The following is a 17,670-nucleotide window of genomic DNA, read 5'->3' as shown; positions in this document are numbered from 1 at the left end:
CTGGGATGCAAGCTAGGGAACCTATTATAAACAGTTGAGTTGAAAAGATAAGTGCCTGAACTGTTGACAGAAGCACACTAGAGTAATTTTTTCAAGTGTCAAAAAACAATTTAGGAGGAATGGACTCCTTAGAAGAACATCACTCCTGAAGAGACTCAGACTGAAGAAGAAATTGCCAAGGCTGATGCTATTACTCACTGGTCCACACACAAGTGCAGAGCCCTTCTGACCCGAGTTAAAGGCCAAAAGGCAGTTTAAGTCACAAATAGCTCCTTTACTTGTTAGGACCTAAAAAGAAAATCATACGTGGAAGCAACTGATTCTTAGCTGAAGACAACAGGTTTGTCATTTGCGTGAAAAGAAAAACAAAAAAGAGGCTTGTTTCTAAAATTCCTGCTTTGTCAGGCAAAATTTTTGGTCTACAAGCCACTATTCTGATCTGATCAGGCACATAACTGTGGCCGGAAGCCTCAACTCCTTGGAGAAATTCAAAGAGTTAGAATGTCAATGACAGTAACCAATGTGATTTGGACAACTCTTAAAACCCAACCATGTAAATAAACTCTGTGAGGAGACAAAGAGAACCCTCGTTGCACGGACTAGAAACAGAACAGACATTATCATTCAATTTAACTTAATTCAATCAATAAATACTTTCTGGATGCCTACCATGTGTCAAGCATTTTTCAAGGTGTTAAGTTTTAGCAATGAAGAAAACAGACAAAACCTCTGCTGATACATACCAGGGGGGCAGAATGACACGTGAGAAGGGGAGAGGCCAGCTGGGCTGTGGGGCCAGGTCACAGCCAGCCTTGAGGCCGCTGGCATGACTCACCTCTCCCCGTACCGCGATACCATGGCCCTGCGACAAGGAGGGTCATGATCTGACTGACGTTTTAATTCAGTCCATTTTGTAGTTGGGGGTATTTGTTCTTTATTTGTTAATTCAACAGATATTTATTACCAGTGGTGTAACTACTTCAAACACTGAGGACACGGCAGGGATCATGCTCGTGAGGCTGCCAAGTGGGCTCTGGGCTGGAACATAGGTTGATGGAGCCACAGGGCAGCAGAGCCTGGCTCACGGAGGGAAGGTTTTCCTGGGGAGGTGACGCCTCCCTAAAGGGTGAGCAGAGTGATGGGGAGTGCAGGAAAGGGGCTTCCGGACAAGGGAGCAGCATATGGAATGGTCTGAAAAGAGGAAGCAAGACAATAGCAGAGAGGCCGACAGGGGCTAGATGGTGTAGGAATCATGATGAGGAGTTCAGACTTAGGATCTGGCATCCTCCTTAAAGGCTCCCACGGTGTGTTCATTTGGAAAAGAGAAGATGAGACCAGACAGGAATCTTTCAATCTTTCAACTGTGAGCATAAAGGGAAAGAATGAACCGTGGGCTGTGAAGTGCTCTGTTCAGATCTTACCTTTGCCACTTACTATTTTGGGCCAATTGCTTTAAACTTCTGATGCCCAACTTGAATAATAGGGACTACTCAGAGTTACATATGTCAAGTATAGACACAAAGCTGGTGGTCTTCTATTTACTACTTGGCCCCTCTCTCTCACCAAATCCTAATCCCAATTAGATGAACTGGCACACCAATTGGGTCTTCACCTGCAGCCTTTTCACAAGACGACCATAAACTCTTTCTCCAACACTTCACTTAGAATTCTCAAAGGAGAGACAATACTAGACAGATGTTCTGTCAACTAAAGAGGCATCATCTGGAGAACTGAATGGCTTTATTTTCCAATCACCATAGAGTGAGGTAGTCACTCCCCTGCAGTGCTTCCCTTTCCATTGATTTTGCCCAAGGAATGGGTGTTTGTCAGTTGTCTTCGTTTCTTCCCTCATCCTGTACACAAACTTCTGCTCCACTCTACAATGTCTCCTCACTGGGAAACGAGTTGAACAACCATCCTGGTTTGCATGCCACAGAGGGTGTTCCCACGATGTGAGCCATTCAACTTGAGAACTGGGATCAGCTGGTCACCCTACTGTGAACCAACACTTCAAAACACATCCTCAGAAGTGAGTGATAGAACAAACAGGATATGCTCTGCCTCTATGTTGAAGTCCTCTCTGCCCCATTCAACTGGGTCTGTAATTTCTCAAGTGGATGATGATAAAGCCTTATTTTTGATTATGTTCCTCCTGCCCCATAAAGAAGTAACCCCGAGAGCAGACACTTCATGATCCCACAGAGCCTGGTATGCAGTACATGGTCAGTAGACTTATATTGAGTAAGTAGATAAAATCAACCATCTCAAAATATTCCAATCTAAGTCTTCAATTCACTCTCGCAAAGAAAAAGCAAATATACTCAGGCTTAGTCACTTCTTAAGGCCTTATTAAGGTACAACCTCAGAGATTTGGGAAGGAAGGGTTGTTAAAAAAAAAGAGATGGATTGGAGATGAAATGGAAAGGCTGTAAATTAATGCCTCCCAAATCTCCAGTTTGTTCTTCACTCAACTTCATTACATCCCCATCTTCTCTGCCCTAAATTACCACAAAACCAAGGAACGCTGACTATTCCTCAGCCTTGACTATCACTACAGACCATAAACACCCAAAAGGCAAATTCTTTGGTGTTTTCATATTGTGAATGACAGCTGAAATGTTGCAGGTACTCAAAAAATTAGTTTATTAAATAAAAATAAACATTCACACCCAGACTTTGCTACAAAATAAGATGTTTTATGATAGCGATATGAATAGTATGGTTGTTAAGCAGACAGACTACTAAACATTCTTCCAAGTTTTCAACTATAGGATGTAAATATAAGTCTGAAATGAAACTTGCCTGAAACCAGGAACAAGGAATCTGACAATCTCTGCTACTGCTACTTTCAGCCAGTCTCCAGGGAAAGAGAGGAAACAATTCCATTAGATAAAGATATTTCCCCACTCCTGGTGTCTTTACATGAGCCAGAAGAAGCTGTGAAAGAGGGCATCGGCAGTAGATACAGTAATTAGAACTACCTACATACGGAGTAACTCAAGGCACAAGTCATCACCTTAGTGTTTATTTTTATCTTCTAAACTGTGTAGGTAAATGGCTTATCTATGGGCAGATTTCTTTCATTCTGAAGTATAACATACCTTGTTTGGGACTGAGAAAAAGAAAAGAGATTGTCTTCAGGAGTTAGGGAAAGGCAGCATGCACAGCAGACTAAAGGATACTGGCTGAAATAATGCCTACCTACAGGGTCAGTCAGGTCCCTGACAAGCTCAGAAAAAGCAACAATTAATTCTCAATAAGAAATAACAAAAGAATCTCCAAATAAATACAAATTAGGAGCTAGCCACATGATGTACTATAAAACAGACTTGGAAACAATGGTTCTAGAAATTTATAAGTGGAAGGAAAGGAGAAACAAAATTTTAGTATGTGTGTTAAACCCATGTAAAAATGTATGTGTATAAAAGATAATAATGGTCCTGGCTGGGTAGCTCAGTTGCTTGGAGCGTTGTCCCAATACGTCAAGGTTGTAGGTTTGATCCCTGGTCAGGGCACATACAAGAATCAACCAATGAATGCATAAATAAGTGGAACAACAAATTAATGTTCCCTTCCTCTCTCTTCCTAAAATCAATAAAGAAAAAGATAATAATGCTTACATTAGGATACAGAAGACATTTTTGGTGGAAAGGGGCTTTCTTTGTTTTTGTAATAGGGTTGTTTCTTTTTAAATTTCACTGGAAGACAGAGGAAGTCATTTAAATAGAGTCTTGAAGATAAAAACTAAAATCTTGCTGTCAAAGAATGATTTAAAGGGGGCAGGAATGGTGAGGAATCTGGGTGGCCTCTTCCAGGACCAACAGGCCTTCTGGTGAGGCTGGGACAAGGACCCAGGAAGGGCAGGGGGACCGAGAAACGAGGGTGTTAAATGCTTTGCTATGAACTTTGGATCTGACTGGGAGGGCAAAGAGAAGGCACTGTGATCTCTGAGGAGAAATAGATTGGCCAGAGCTGAGCTTTCAAGAGCCGGCTCTGGTGGCAGGATAAAGGCCTCAGTGCCTAGCTCAGAGGTCATGCTAGAGTGTGGACAAGCAGAAAAGAGGGGCCCATCTTAAGCGATGAACAACCAGATCTCTAAGCTTCTTAGAAAAAGATGCTCAATAGAAATTGGTTGTCTGACCACTCAGTTGGGCCCTGTAGAAGCTGCTTAGGAAGGTATCAGAAACAGTCTATGCTGACGTAAGGAACTGTCCAATTGCAAACAGAATACACAGAGAGGATGATCCAGTGAAATTCTGAGATGGGGGCAAAGCAATAAAGAAAAACCAGCCTTTCCAACTTGTAGAAACTCCTCCAACTTGGGAAATGAATTAGAGGAGAAATAGGAACAGCTTTAAAGTGAAGTGTACTCTTTCTTAATATTTGAGAACAAATTTGTTCTGGTCAGAAATATCTCATTTCACTGCTCCTAAAAATGCTTCCATCGGTGCATTTTTTCCTTCTTTATCCTCCTGCTGGGCCCTTTCTGACCAGGCTTCCCATTCTCCCCCTGCACTCCACACATGCCAGTAGAACACTACTAATCACAAAGAAGACCGGTGCACTCAAAGACAACTTGATCCTACAACACTCTATTTCTGTGGTCTCTAGATTTTTCATTGTGCGCCCAGCAGTGGAAAACAATCTAATTATACCTGTAATACATGTGCATATTTATACATCAATTATATAATGATGACAATCAGCCCATATGCTAAGCACTAGTAAATTTGCACTATAGACCACTAGAATAGCCACATTTTCTCCAAAGAGTGAGGGAATGAAAGATTCTGTGGGAAAGACAGGGCTGGACTGGACTGGACCCCACCCCTTTGCCATGTGGGAAGGAAGGGCCCCTCTGTCCAGGATGCACCCAAGTTCTCTGAGGTCAGGCTCTGGAAACAGGGCACAGGATTGGTTTTCAGCTGCAAATCCTCCAACTGACACATCTTAGCATGATAAAAGATCTCAAGATGCTTCATTTCCCTATTTCTTCCATTCAAGACAGCTCCATCCATGAGGAATTTTCCCAGCAACCTGTTACTTAATGGATTTCTCAACCATTGAGGATCCCTGCATAGCTCCATTATCTCATTAAGACTTATACAATGCTGATTTTCTAATTCTTGGGTGCATTTGCATTTATTAGCTGTGATTTCCTCATGATTAACAACTTTTTCTCATCAACTATTTGATTGTCTTCAAATACAATTTGTCTTAGAAAATCAAGATCAAAGCAGAGTTTCCCTTTGTCTTTCAGAGTAATGAAGAGGTGTCCTAGCAACTCGCTAAGGTGATGGACTGATTTTGAGTTTTTCTCATTTGAAGTATCATGGATTCTGGACTCATGGATTATTTGTCATTGGTCTGATCTCAACCTACTGCAGTCATTATTCATTTTGATGCTCTAACTAACCCGTCTTTGGCTCCTGTCTCCTGACTCCACCCCGCTGGTCTGCCTTAGTTTCCTGCTGTCTGGCATGATATGTCCCATCCTGAATGCTTCCCGCCCTAGACTGGGAATCAGATACTTATCTAAGCAGGAGGTTCCTTTTGGTGGGAATTGTATTTAGGGAATCCCAGTCTGAGTGCTAAGAATACTGCTTGCTAGTGAGTCACCTTTACTTTTGATCCTTTTCAAAGTACCAGGCTGGGGAACACTATCTTTTTAAAGAGAAAAAAATAAATCCATATTGATATTTCCTATTCACATTAAGTATTATAGAGTCTTTAAGTACTCCTGCTTTCTTGTATGCTGGAAATTTTGATTTCTACAGTATACTTGCAATATTTTCAGATAATAATATAAATGTTTCCCCCTATAAATGTATGGTCCAAAGACTGTTTCAACGTCACTTGAAATCATTTATTTTCTCTGTGTGAGAGATTAACACTAACCTGATATATCCCTAGGTTTGCTTCATTTTTTTCAACCTGTTCCATTTATTAGTGAATGCTTTTCTCTTTTTGATTTTTCTTTTTAAGCTATGTAAAACAATGAATGGTTCCAAAGTCCAAGTAAAGTATGTTAAAAAAAAAACACCTACTTTCTATCCTTGACCCTGCACACCCCTCCTCCAGTGATAATCATTTTCATTAGCTTATTTGTTCTTCATTGTTTCTTTTGAAAATACAAGCAAATTCATACACATGAATGTATTCACACATTCCTTTTCCTTCTTTTTACATTCCTTCTTTTACATAAGGGAGTAACCCTGTGTGCTGCCCTGCACTTTGGTTTTTATCACCTCATGTATCCTAAACATCTCCCTCCAGAGCAGTGGAGACTTCACCCTTGCTTTCTCCAGTTACACAGCACTTCACTCTATCAGTGGACCTGTTATTCACTCAGTTGCCTGTTAGGAACATTTGGGGTATTTCTAGTCTTTTTATTCTTTAATCCCTACCTAAGGATATGTTCATTGATTTTAAAAAGAGAGGAGGAGAGCCCAGGCTGGTATGGCTCAGTGAACTGAGTATCAGCCTGTGAACCAAAGGGTTGCCCGTTCGATTCCCAGTCAGAGCACATTACATGCCTGGGTTGCAGGCCAGGCCCCCAGTAGGGGGCATGCAAGAGGCAACCACACACTGTTGTTTCCCTCTTTCTCCCCCTTTCTTCTCTCTAAAAATAAATAAATAAAATCTTAAAAAAATAAAATGAAAATAAAAAGAGAGGAAGGGAAAAAGAGAGAGACCACAGACAGACACTGATGTGAGAGAGAAACAGCAGTCAGTTGCCCTCCTTACGTGCCCTGGTTGGGGATCAAACCTGAAACCCCCTGGTAGATGACACAACACTCCAACAGAGTCACCCAGCCAGGGCTCTAGTCTTTGTCTGTTATAAATAGTGTCGCAATAAATGGCCTTTGCATGTGCCTCTTTAAATTTTACTCACATATCTTTGGGACAGAGTCCTGTTCAGTCCAGGAAAAGATGAACAGATAGTTTGGCAGGATGGTGACATGTGCCCTCCCCCAGTTGGTGCCGTACTGCATTCTCACTCACAGGGTAGGGAAAGACAGCTTCTCGGAGCCATGCTATTGGAAGAGCTAGGCTAGCAACCTTTAGGATGTTGGCTTGATATGTGGGACATGGTATCTTGGTGGGGTCTGAAAACTCATTTCTGTTTATTGTGAGTGAGGTTAACATGTTTTAATATGTTTGAAGTAATGTATTTCATTATTTTCTTTTTTTTAAGATTTTATTTATTTTTAGAGAGGGAAGGGAAGGAGAAAGAGAGAGAGAGAGAAACATCAATGTGCGGTTGTTGGGGGTCATGGCCTGCAACCCAGGCATGTGCCCTGACTGGGAATCAAACCTGTGACACTTTGGTTTACAGCCCGTGCTCAATCCACTGAGCTACGCCAGCCAGGGCTTATTTCATTATTTTCTGAACCAGTAATAGCTTTTGCCCACTTTCATATTAGATTGTAGAACTTTTTACTCATGTTTTAGAAGTTTTTTATATATTAGTGATACTAACTGCTACAGAATTTGCTTATGGTGTTATTGTTATTTTTGCCATAGTTTCTTTTTTTTAAGGGCTGTCAAATGCATCAGTTTCCCCTTGATTCCTGTTGAATATGAGTCTGTTAGGACACTTATACACTTCCCAGGTTAGCAGGAATTAATCTGATTTCACCTCTAATTACATTGGAAGCAATGAATTTCTTTCAGTTCAATCAACCAACACTGTGGAAATCCTCCATTCATGCTCAACAAAACAGGTTTTTCAGGACTCTGAATTCTAACACTCTAAAAGAGAACTTTATAACACTTTCTGGAAAAGTTCTTATTTTTACCCCCTAGATGCAGAAAAACACCATCTCGTGGAGGGCATACACATATCAGTTCTGGCCATTTTAGACACAGCTAACTTTTTTTTTTCATTCAATGTACCACACAGGTCACTTCTTACATTATTTTGTACCACCTGATCCCAGCCTTTCAAAGTTACACATGCTTCACCATGGTGACCAGCCATCTGTCACTGAACATGTCATATATTAGTTTGTCCCCTAAAGTGTGCCCCATGGACAGGATGATACAGTTCAAGAACAATAATAATCACATTTACCACGCATATAACATGCTCTCACAAATCTCTCTGAGCTGAAAACATTTAAACATGAACTGATTGTTAAAATTAACCCTTCTTAATTCTCCCCCTTCTCATACTGTACACCCAGGGCTTAGTCCAGTGTGTCTGCTGTCACCCTTAGTGAGCCTGAGAAAAAAGTCACCTTCAAGTGGCTGCAGGTGAGCTGGTGTGGCAGCCACATGAGCAAAGGCAGGGTAGGGGTCCCTTGGGTCACAACCATACAAAGGAAATAGATTTACCTCTTAGATAATTCATTCTAGGATAGAAACCTCTTGAATAAAATTACCTGATAATTTTGGAAAATGAGAATTCTCCACTCTTGGGCGTCCCAATGAACTGTTTTGCTCATGTGACCTTCCATTTACAGAATCAAACTTCACCTCATCACCAAGATCTACTGACTTATATAACAAATCTGGCCTCAGAGTACTCAGCTAATTAGGAAGGAAATGAGGCTAGAGGCAGGCAAACTGATAGAAGCAGTAAGAGATGGTGAAAGTGGGGGACAAAAACCACTACACAAACAGAAAAATGCTAAGAACCTGCCGCTACGGCCCGTCAGGGCACCGTCTCCAGCGCGCCCACTGCCCAGGAACAGAGAAGGCGAGGTCTCCTTCTGGGTCTCGTGTTAAGGAAGTCAGTAATGAATGAATTTGAGTTTCTAAAAGGTTCCATTTAAAAGAGGCTAACTTTTTTCCTTGCAAAGTTTGATGGGGAAATAATGAAGGTTTAATTATTTGGAAAATGTGTGGACACAGAAGACCTCATTCCTCATCACTGATCCAGCGGACCCTAAAGAGCACCTGTGTGGCGGGAAGCAGGTTTCGTGCCTGCCAGTCCAAAGTTGGCCCAAGCCCCTTTCCCAGTGGTTCCTTGTGATACTGCCTATGGGAACATTTTTCCCCAGAACATTTCTAAGGCTTTTCACAAAAGGCTCACATGGCCTTTTGATTGTAATTAAGAAAAAATCAGCTATTCTCAAGGCCAAGGTTCAATGGCACATATTTCTACGGCTCAGGGGGCCCTGGGAATCATAACCGAAAAAGCATGGCTGTCTAATTTCTTCTCCCATTTATCTTTAGTGGTGTTCTGGAAAGCAGAGGTGAAACACGAATACTCACGGAACATGGTGTAAAACTGCTGCGGGTTCAGATTCCATTTTCCCCAGGGGGTCTTGTGGCCTTTAGATTGGGCATAGTTAGCGTGGTTAAACTCTGGCTCGGTGCCAAATGAGTCCAGGACTCGGAGCATGCATCTGAAAGAAAAATATACTGTGGGTAAAACTACAACCTTGACCCAAAGTTCAGGAAGTAGAAGTTGTAGGCCCTCTTTCAGGCACTACCAAAAATGAACAGACACTTTTAATGAGAAATGCTACTGGACAGAAACTGAGAGGTTTTAGAATACGTTGTATAACCAAGCACCTCCATGTGTGACTTTTGAGTCTGGATGATCATGCAGCAGATATATCTGCTTCAGATTAATTGACTAATCACAGAAGATCAGTCAAATACCAGTGAAATACAAAGTTTCCGAAAGCTGGAACCACAGAGTGCATGTACACTGCTATAACCCCAGCCAGGACCGGGCATACAGTAGTGCCTAATGAACACTTAAAGAAACAAAGAACTACCATTTTTTAGAGGTTCCTATGGATGATCTGTATCCCCCCAAAATTAAGGTTGAAATCCTAATCCCCAAAAGGGGACGGCATTAGAAGATGAGGCTGTTGGGAGACGACAAGGTCACGTGCATGGGGCCCTCATGAATGGAAAAAGTGCTCTTACAAAGGAAACTCCACATTGCTCCTTAGCCCCTTCCACTGTGTGAGGAGGTAAGAAGCCTGAAACCTGGAAGAAAGCCCTCACTTGACCTTCTGGCACCCTGTCTCAGCCTTCCAGCTTCCAGGGTTATGGGCCATAAATGCTTGCTGTTTATAAGGCCCCCAGTCTGTGGTATCATGAAATAGCAGCCTGAGCAGATGCAGGTGGCAGTCTTATTCTGCCCAAAGCACATGGCATGCCTTATCTCTTTCAACAACCATTCAACGTTTTCATCAATCACATAATCACATTTTCATAATCACAGTATGTTTAATACTCTGTTTTAAATGTGTTTTTAGGTAAAGCTTAGAAGGTTGCTTCCTAGGCAGTGGTGATTTTACGTAGTTGATGATAAGAAAATACTAGTGCTTCCTCTCAGAGCCTGAGGAAGCGAGATGTTTCATTTGGCTGTCCCATGAGTCTTAGAACAAAGCCTTGGGGTCGGCCAAATCGCGTCTACCACCCATTTCTGTGTGGCCTTCCAGCTAAGAATGAGCTTTACATTTTTAGATAGTTAAACAATAAAAATAATATTTTGTGATGTGAAAATTATATGAAATTCAATATTCAACATTCAAAAAGTTTTATTTGAACACAGCTACACCCAGTTCTTTACATATTTCCTGTGACTGCTGTCACGCAGTGAGAGAGGTGGAGACCACGTGGCCAGTAGAGCCTGCGGACCACTGCATCAGTGCACACACGGCATCGCTGGTCAGGAGAAAGGAATCAATACTGAAACAGAATTTATTGATTTTGGTGACATTTCATTACTGATTCTCAAAACACTGATGTAAATTTATCTCATAATGGCCAATTAAAACAGCACTTTTTCTGTTGTCATGTGTCAATAGTACTTCTGAACAGCGCTTATTGAACCAATAAAGCATGAAAGTAAATAAAGATTAAAGCCCACATTTCAGAATCAGAGGCTGGCAATGACTTTTAGTATTTGATTCAGTTTCTTCCTTTTCTCACTTTTAGGAAGTTCATTCTTTCAGCTTTTTAATTTTTACATCAATACATGACTCAGAAAAACAAAATGCAAACACCAGACTGGTTTTCTGAGAAAGAGCAATAGTAAACTATCAATTTGGTGTAATGATTTTTCTCATCAGACATCACCATCACTCGTCCAGACAAGGAAGAAAAGAGAAGAAAGAGGGAAGGCAGGTGGAAGGGGGGCGGCCTTAACCGCAAGTGAAATACAAGCTGACCTCAGAAAGCAGTTCCTTGTTTTGGATCCCTGTGTGGCTCTTGAGGAACATGCTCTAATCACAGTGACACGTTTCAAAATATCACCGAGAACACGTTATCAGCTGCTTGGCCAACAGGCAGACGGAAATGGCATCCGCGTTCCAGGAGAAAGAAAGCTAGGGATGCAAGGAGCTGGCCACGCATGTTTTTCCTGCTCTTTGAACAGCTCAGAACATTCCTTTTTTTCTTCTTAATAAAACATCCCCATGACATAACTTACAGTTTTCATTTTAAAATAAAGATGCAAAAGGAACTGACTGGGGCCTGTGTATTTTCTTCCGAGGAAGATGGAAGTATTCAGGGAACAGCAAGGATGATAGTGGCAGCTCTGTAGAAGGTTGCTGGGAGAGATGAAGGGACACACTGCCAGGTGGGGCTGCGGGAGGTCCAGCCCCTGCCAGAGGAACCGAGCTGCGATCCAGGGACCATGGCACTGTGTGCAGGCGCAGCAGGACAAACAGGCACTCTGTCTTAAAGATCCTTTGCCTTGGAGGCTGTGGCTGCTTCCACTTATTTGCAATTGACTGTGTGTTCCTCTCTAGCTTTGGCTTGTCAGTCTATTTTTGACTTGGAGTTGTACTGGTGTTATTTTCAGTTTGGATAATTAAAATAAAGTCCAGTGAATAAAGATGCCTGGTAGCTGCCTGACTCCTAGAAGCCCGGACTTTTCCTCAAGTGCCTAGATGTTTGCTGTGTAATGCTGGGCTTCTTCCCAATGGAAGGCTGCAAGAATGAATGTTCTCATGAATGATACTCCTAATTCTACATCCTCATACTTGAAGCTTTGATTTAGAAATTGTCTGTTTTTTAGCTTATCTGGGTTTGTTTTATAACTAGAAGCAGAAAACTGATCTCTTTCTATGACAGGAGGCTTAACATAGCTTTTCTTTTTCAATCACATTCTACATATGTGTATTTTGGAATTGTGTTTGTGTTGTTAATATTTATGCCCTTCCTCTAATGTCTTTTGTGTGTGTGGAGCATGAGAAACAGACTGATGACTTAAAAAGATACTTGCCTTGCTGCCCAAGCAGCTGGCCTACTTCTAACAGGGATTCCTGCAGTTATGCCAAATGACTCCTGGAGTATTCCCTCTGCTCTGAGCCACACTATTGTGAGATGGATGCTTACAACCTCCTTGCCAGGGCCTACTTTCTAATTTGGAGCTTGATGTAAGATGTAGTACATGTTAGACTATTTGCATTTCACTGTCTTGTGTATTCTCAATGCTCAGCAAAGGCTTCATATGAAACAAAGCAGGTATGAGTTTTGCAGTACCTAGCAGTACACTAGTCACATATAAGTACTAAATAAATACTTGAGTTTTCTGCATCCCTACATATATTGGAAAGAATTTACAAAGATCAACATTTTCCAAGATCAGTATGACTCAAGGGTTTGCCCCAAATGAAAAATCAGAAGATAACTTCACACTTAATGGAATTCATACCACCTACCATCAACCAAGATGAATATAGACAGCCCTGACAATTTCTAATCTTCAAAAAGCAAAGAAACGAGCAAGAAACTTTTTAGAAAACTTGCTTGGCCTTCTGATGAAAGCTGAGCTTCAGCACACCACAAAGACTGCAGGGCTAACACACTGTCAGACCTCCTGCCAGTGACTCACCGACACCATTGACGTAGCTGATTTACGAAAGCAAGGAGGGATAAACATTACACTCTGCCATAAGCCCCTGAGATGGAGTCTTTTCATCCAACAAGAATCAAATACCAATCAATGGTGACCATTTTAATAATGAAATTTTCCTTTTTAATTGACCTGAATACTACCACTGAGAGTATTTTCCCATCCAAACAGCCCCTCTTAATGGTGAGGACATGTGAGTCCAGGGTGCCCACTGTGGCCAGTTCCTGTTGCACGTTTATCGGATGCCTGCCATTTGCAAAATGCAAGGACAAAACACACTGCCTTTCTTTCATGTTTAATGCTGTAGCTAAAAAGAAAAAAAAAATACGTTTGTTTACTTACATGGCTCATTGACCAAGAAGAGAGATTGTTATTTCCACGTAACTGAGAACAAATGTGATGGCCTGGGATTCATGACGATTTCAAGAAAACAGCAAACCCAAACCAGGGAAAACCTGATGCGGAAGGTAGAGTGCTATCCAGGCCCGAACCAAATTTTTATTTTGCTATTCTATGAGACTGTGTTCAAAGGCAATGGAAAGCACAGAGTCGCGCCTCAGTCAGCCCCTTTCCTCTGCCTGGGGCGTTTCACTGCCCACTGAGAAAATCACTGCTACCGCAAGGAAGTTCTAGGACTCGGTGTTGTCCCCTCTGTGTTGTTTGACAAGAATCTCAATATTTTGAAGTTTCATGGCTTCCAATTCTAAAGGACTACCAATCTGGCATACCCTTGGAAGTGAAAGTTAATAATATTAAACTATAAACTAACCTGAAGTGAAGAAATCTAGTTCAGGCCATTAAGGATTCATTTATTGGTGAAGTTAAAAGAACACATGAGGACATCTCTTTACCAAGTATCAATAGAAAAGAAACACATGGAGGGGTTTCCAAGTCGTTCAACTGAAAGATTTTCAAAGTATTCTCTTCGGAAGTTGGCTTAAATTATAGACTAACATTTACTATCCTTGATAAAGGTGGTATTAACATCAAGTTTTTTACCCAAATTCAAGCAACATTGACACTATTAAATAAACATAATATTTATTTAAATTTATCCACCTTTTAAAATGTACTGGAAACTTTTACAGACCACAAGTAAAAGCCAGTATCAACTGCAGTGAATGGAAGACAACAAAAGAGCACGGGACTTTTGCCTGCTGACGGCCAGAATGCGCAGCACCCGCACTTTGTTAAAGACACACGCAGTGTTAAAGGTAGAGCTGGAGAGACGGTAACATCAAATAAAGTCTTTTTCAGAAAGATTGAAAGAAAACTGAAAAATTAATAAACTTCATTATGTAATTCAATGTCATTTAGTGTTATGCTGTATATCATGCAAAATCTTTTTATTACCTAGGTAGTTAACCAGTTATTAATGGGACAGAGAGCAAAGGAAATTAGACACTGAGCTTAATAAACTGGGAGCAGGAGCCTGCTTGCTTCACCAGGAAGCTGTAGCTTCACACCCCAGGGGACCACAGCACTGCTCTGCCAAGTGGATTAACATTCCTCCCTACCCCTCTGGTTCCAGATTGCTGGAGGAGGGGGCACACAGGGGAAGGTATTTGACCACAGAGGTTTATCAGTCTAACTAGAGGGTGGACCTATCAAAAGCCCCCCAAAGCTTGGGAAGTTGGTTGGTTATTTTGAAAAATATCCTGAATATAACCCCCTTCTTTATTCCCCTTAGGGGGATAAAGAAGTGCTCACGCTTGCTTGCTGGCTCGCTCTCTCTTCTGTTCATGACCCACACTCACCCTGTTTGTTTGTGTGCTCTCTTACCTGGGAGCACGGGACCATGTGGGTCTAGCAAGCTCCTGGGGTGCCCGCAGCTGACTGCATGGATTCCAAAGGACTAAGCTTTAATATGAAGCAAAAATGCTGGACACTGGCTTTTGTCTTGGCCTTGCTGGAGACAAGGCTGGACTTTTTCCGTGGCAGGACAGGCAGAGATGGGATCTTGGAAACCCACGGGGCAGCTTCTATTTCCACCGGAATAAACCTTGCCACATCACAATATCCTGTGCATGGGTCCTTGGAATGCTTTCCTTGTGATCTCGTGGAAGAGCCTGAGTTCCACTGACAACAGTTTCAAATACTAAATCATGCCCCACACCCACAGCAAGGGGAACACCGAACTCTTCTACTAACTAGTAAAGACTGAACAGGGTAGCACATGCATTCGAGTCATACTAAGCATAATGCTTATCGTAAAAAGTGCAAGACGCCAGCATTCAGACAAGCTATTCCCCCAGCTTTCTCTTCCAAGAATACGGCTGATGGAAAGGCGAAGAGAAATGAGTCAGTATCTCAAACCTAAGAAACACAAGAAATGACACTGTCCATATTTTATCAAAATTGTTATTTGATTAAATAGATGAAATTGTTGTAGGCATGCTGAGAGAGGTATTAGGAAAGGTAAAAAGGACGTTGGATGTTTGTTTTCTATTTTTAAAAGAATGATTTCTTTTAAAAGAAATCAATGAAAATCATGAATAGCCCTTGAAAGTAAGAAGTCGCTGTAGAGAATCTGAATTTCAATTCAGAAATGAGAAACATACTCCTCACAGTTCAAAAGATATTTGATAAGCTTTTTTTCTATCTATAACCATTCAACTGTGTTTAAAAAAATAATAAAAAGCTCTACAAACTTAAGAACTGCATGTAACACTTACTGGTAATGAACCCAGGATGGTCCGAGAGTTTTCTTGAATTGAGCAAGTCCTACGATATCGATATAAATGAGCTCAACAATTCTGTCTCCTACAGTTGGGCAGCCAGATCGGTTTCCTACAACCTTCTTCATTATTCTAGGGAAGGGGCAGAAGAGAGGAAAAAAAGAAACAATTTAGTTCAAGGTACTATATTTAACAACTTTAACAGGCAAATAAACATCCAATAATCCATATGGTGAAAACGGCATGGCTCTTCACAAGTCACTGCTTATCCAAATTCTTCCCACCCATCCAGACTCCTCCAGGCCCACCCAGAGTCCTGACTTTGGCTCTTGCAAGAGCAAATGATGGCATACAAGCACCACTTTTGAAACCCAGGAAGAGATGGGTCTGAACTTCTCCCCTACCCAGAAGCTGTGAGATCTTGGACAAGTTACTTAACCTCAGAATCTTTCCTCATTCACAAACAAACAAACAAACAAACACCACAAAACCAGATTGGATAGCGACCTCTTGGGGATTCTTTGGTGGTTAAATGAGGAATTGAATAGAAAGTGCCCAATGTACTCTAGATACTCTGGACTTAGTTTCTTATTACTCCAGCCCTTATTGACCTATTTCTGACCTCTACTCTTTGTAGCCTTTGCAGTATAAACTTCTTTCTATAGTGCCTTGTGCTGTTTCCTAGTTTTTTCTCTTACTTCAAGTTGTTCCCTCTGATTAGACTGTATGACGGACTGGCACTATGGTTTATACTTTTCCATTACCCTTTTTCCGCCTAGCCATCCATACAAACCCACACTTGTACTCAGAGAGCCAGCATACCGGACTGTGCACCAGCTTCACATGTGGGAGTACACTGCTAAGGGTACTGCCATTCTCCTAGAAGTGGTCATCACTGAGGGCGTTCATCCCTGCGCACGCCCGACAGCCCTTCACCGAGTCGTGGGTGGACATGCTACTTCAGAGGACAAGAGCCACACACAGGACTCGGCTCTCTGGCTCCAAACTGACACTGCTTTGAGCACTTTGCTCCTCAGTTCTGGTCCCTAGAAGCAATTTCTTCCCAAGAATTTGAGGGTTTTTTGGGGGGAAGGACAGGGTAAAAGATCAGATAGTAAATACTTTATCTTTAAAGGCCACATTTTCTCTGTGGCAGCTACTCAACTCCGCCACTGAAGAGCAAAAGCAGTCAGACAGTACATGGGCAATGGGCGCAGCTCCCACAGAACTTCATTAACAAAAACATGCAGGGCTACACTTGGCCTGCTGAGCCATTTTCTCCCAACTCCTGGTCCACCCAGCATTCATTGGTTCCCGAACTTATGTGCACATTGGAATAATCTGAAGCATCAGAAGGTACTTATGTTTGTGTCCTATCCCCAAAGGTGGTGACTTAATTAGTCTGACATATGGTCTGGGCTGTGGGAGTCTGAAGATCCCCAGGAGGATCTAATGTACTGGCATGGTTGGAATCTACTGTTCTACACTCTTCCACAATTATCTTCCTAAATTAGAGACATCTGTCCCTATCGGCAATGCTTAAAGACCTCCACAGACTTCCTCTTGACCACAAAACTAAGTCTTTGCCTGACAGACCGCTAATATGCCATTCCTGACCTGCCTGGAAAGCACTTGTCCCTGGGGCTCCTACAGTATTCTCTTTGTTTACCCACCCCCTCATTCATCCATCCACTCATTCACCCTTTCACTCATTTATTCAGTACATAGTTAGGAGCACCCAGTGTATGCTAGGCACTTTTCTGGTGCTAAATAACAGTGGAGAACAACACTCACAGTTTTTTCACTTCACGTGCTTTCATAATAGCATCCACACCTCAATTAGTACTATGCACACTGTAATTAGTATAATCATTATGTAATGTATTAATTGTAATTATCAAAAGACTGGTATCTCCTTGAGCACGTGCTGGTCATGTTTGTATATCCCATACCAAGAAGCACTGAAGGGATGAGTGTTAACTGCACGAATGCACCCACTTCATAGGCGGTGCACACAGTGTATTTCAAGGTAAGCACGAGGGAGGCAACAGGAGGCAGCGTGCAAAAGGGACAGAGTGGTGCTTAAGGGTTCAGAAGAACTTGGGTTTATCCAGATCTGAAAGGAGCCATGTAGTACAGAGGTCAAGAGCACAGGCTTTG

At 41.9% G+C, this 17,670-nt stretch overlaps 1 protein-coding gene across 5 annotated transcripts in view; it reads right to left on the bottom strand.

Moving 5' to 3' along the window:
• MGAT5 (alpha-1,6-mannosylglycoprotein 6-beta-N-acetylglucosaminyltransferase) overlaps positions 1-17,670 on the bottom strand; it is a 337,231-nt gene that overhangs the window by 110,361 nt on the left and 209,200 nt on the right. For all 5 annotated transcript variants that reach the window (XM_036023647.1, XM_036023648.1, XM_036023649.1 and 2 more), the window contains 2 exons: positions 15,508-15,642; positions 9,223-9,356 (listed from right to left, as the gene is read on the bottom strand). In XM_036023647.1, the coding sequence (XP_035879540.1) occupies positions 9,223-9,356; positions 15,508-15,642 (269 nt within the window). The remainder of the gene's footprint in view (positions 1-9,222; positions 9,357-15,507; positions 15,643-17,670) is intronic.

This window comes from Phyllostomus discolor, chromosome 4 (genome assembly GCF_004126475.2).
Source record: "Phyllostomus discolor isolate MPI-MPIP mPhyDis1 chromosome 4, mPhyDis1.pri.v3, whole genome shotgun sequence".
Classification (NCBI taxonomy): domain Eukaryota; kingdom Metazoa; phylum Chordata; class Mammalia; order Chiroptera; family Phyllostomidae; genus Phyllostomus; species Phyllostomus discolor.
Note: the sequence above shows the minus strand (reverse complement) of the source record. Positions and strands in the feature narration are given on the sequence as shown.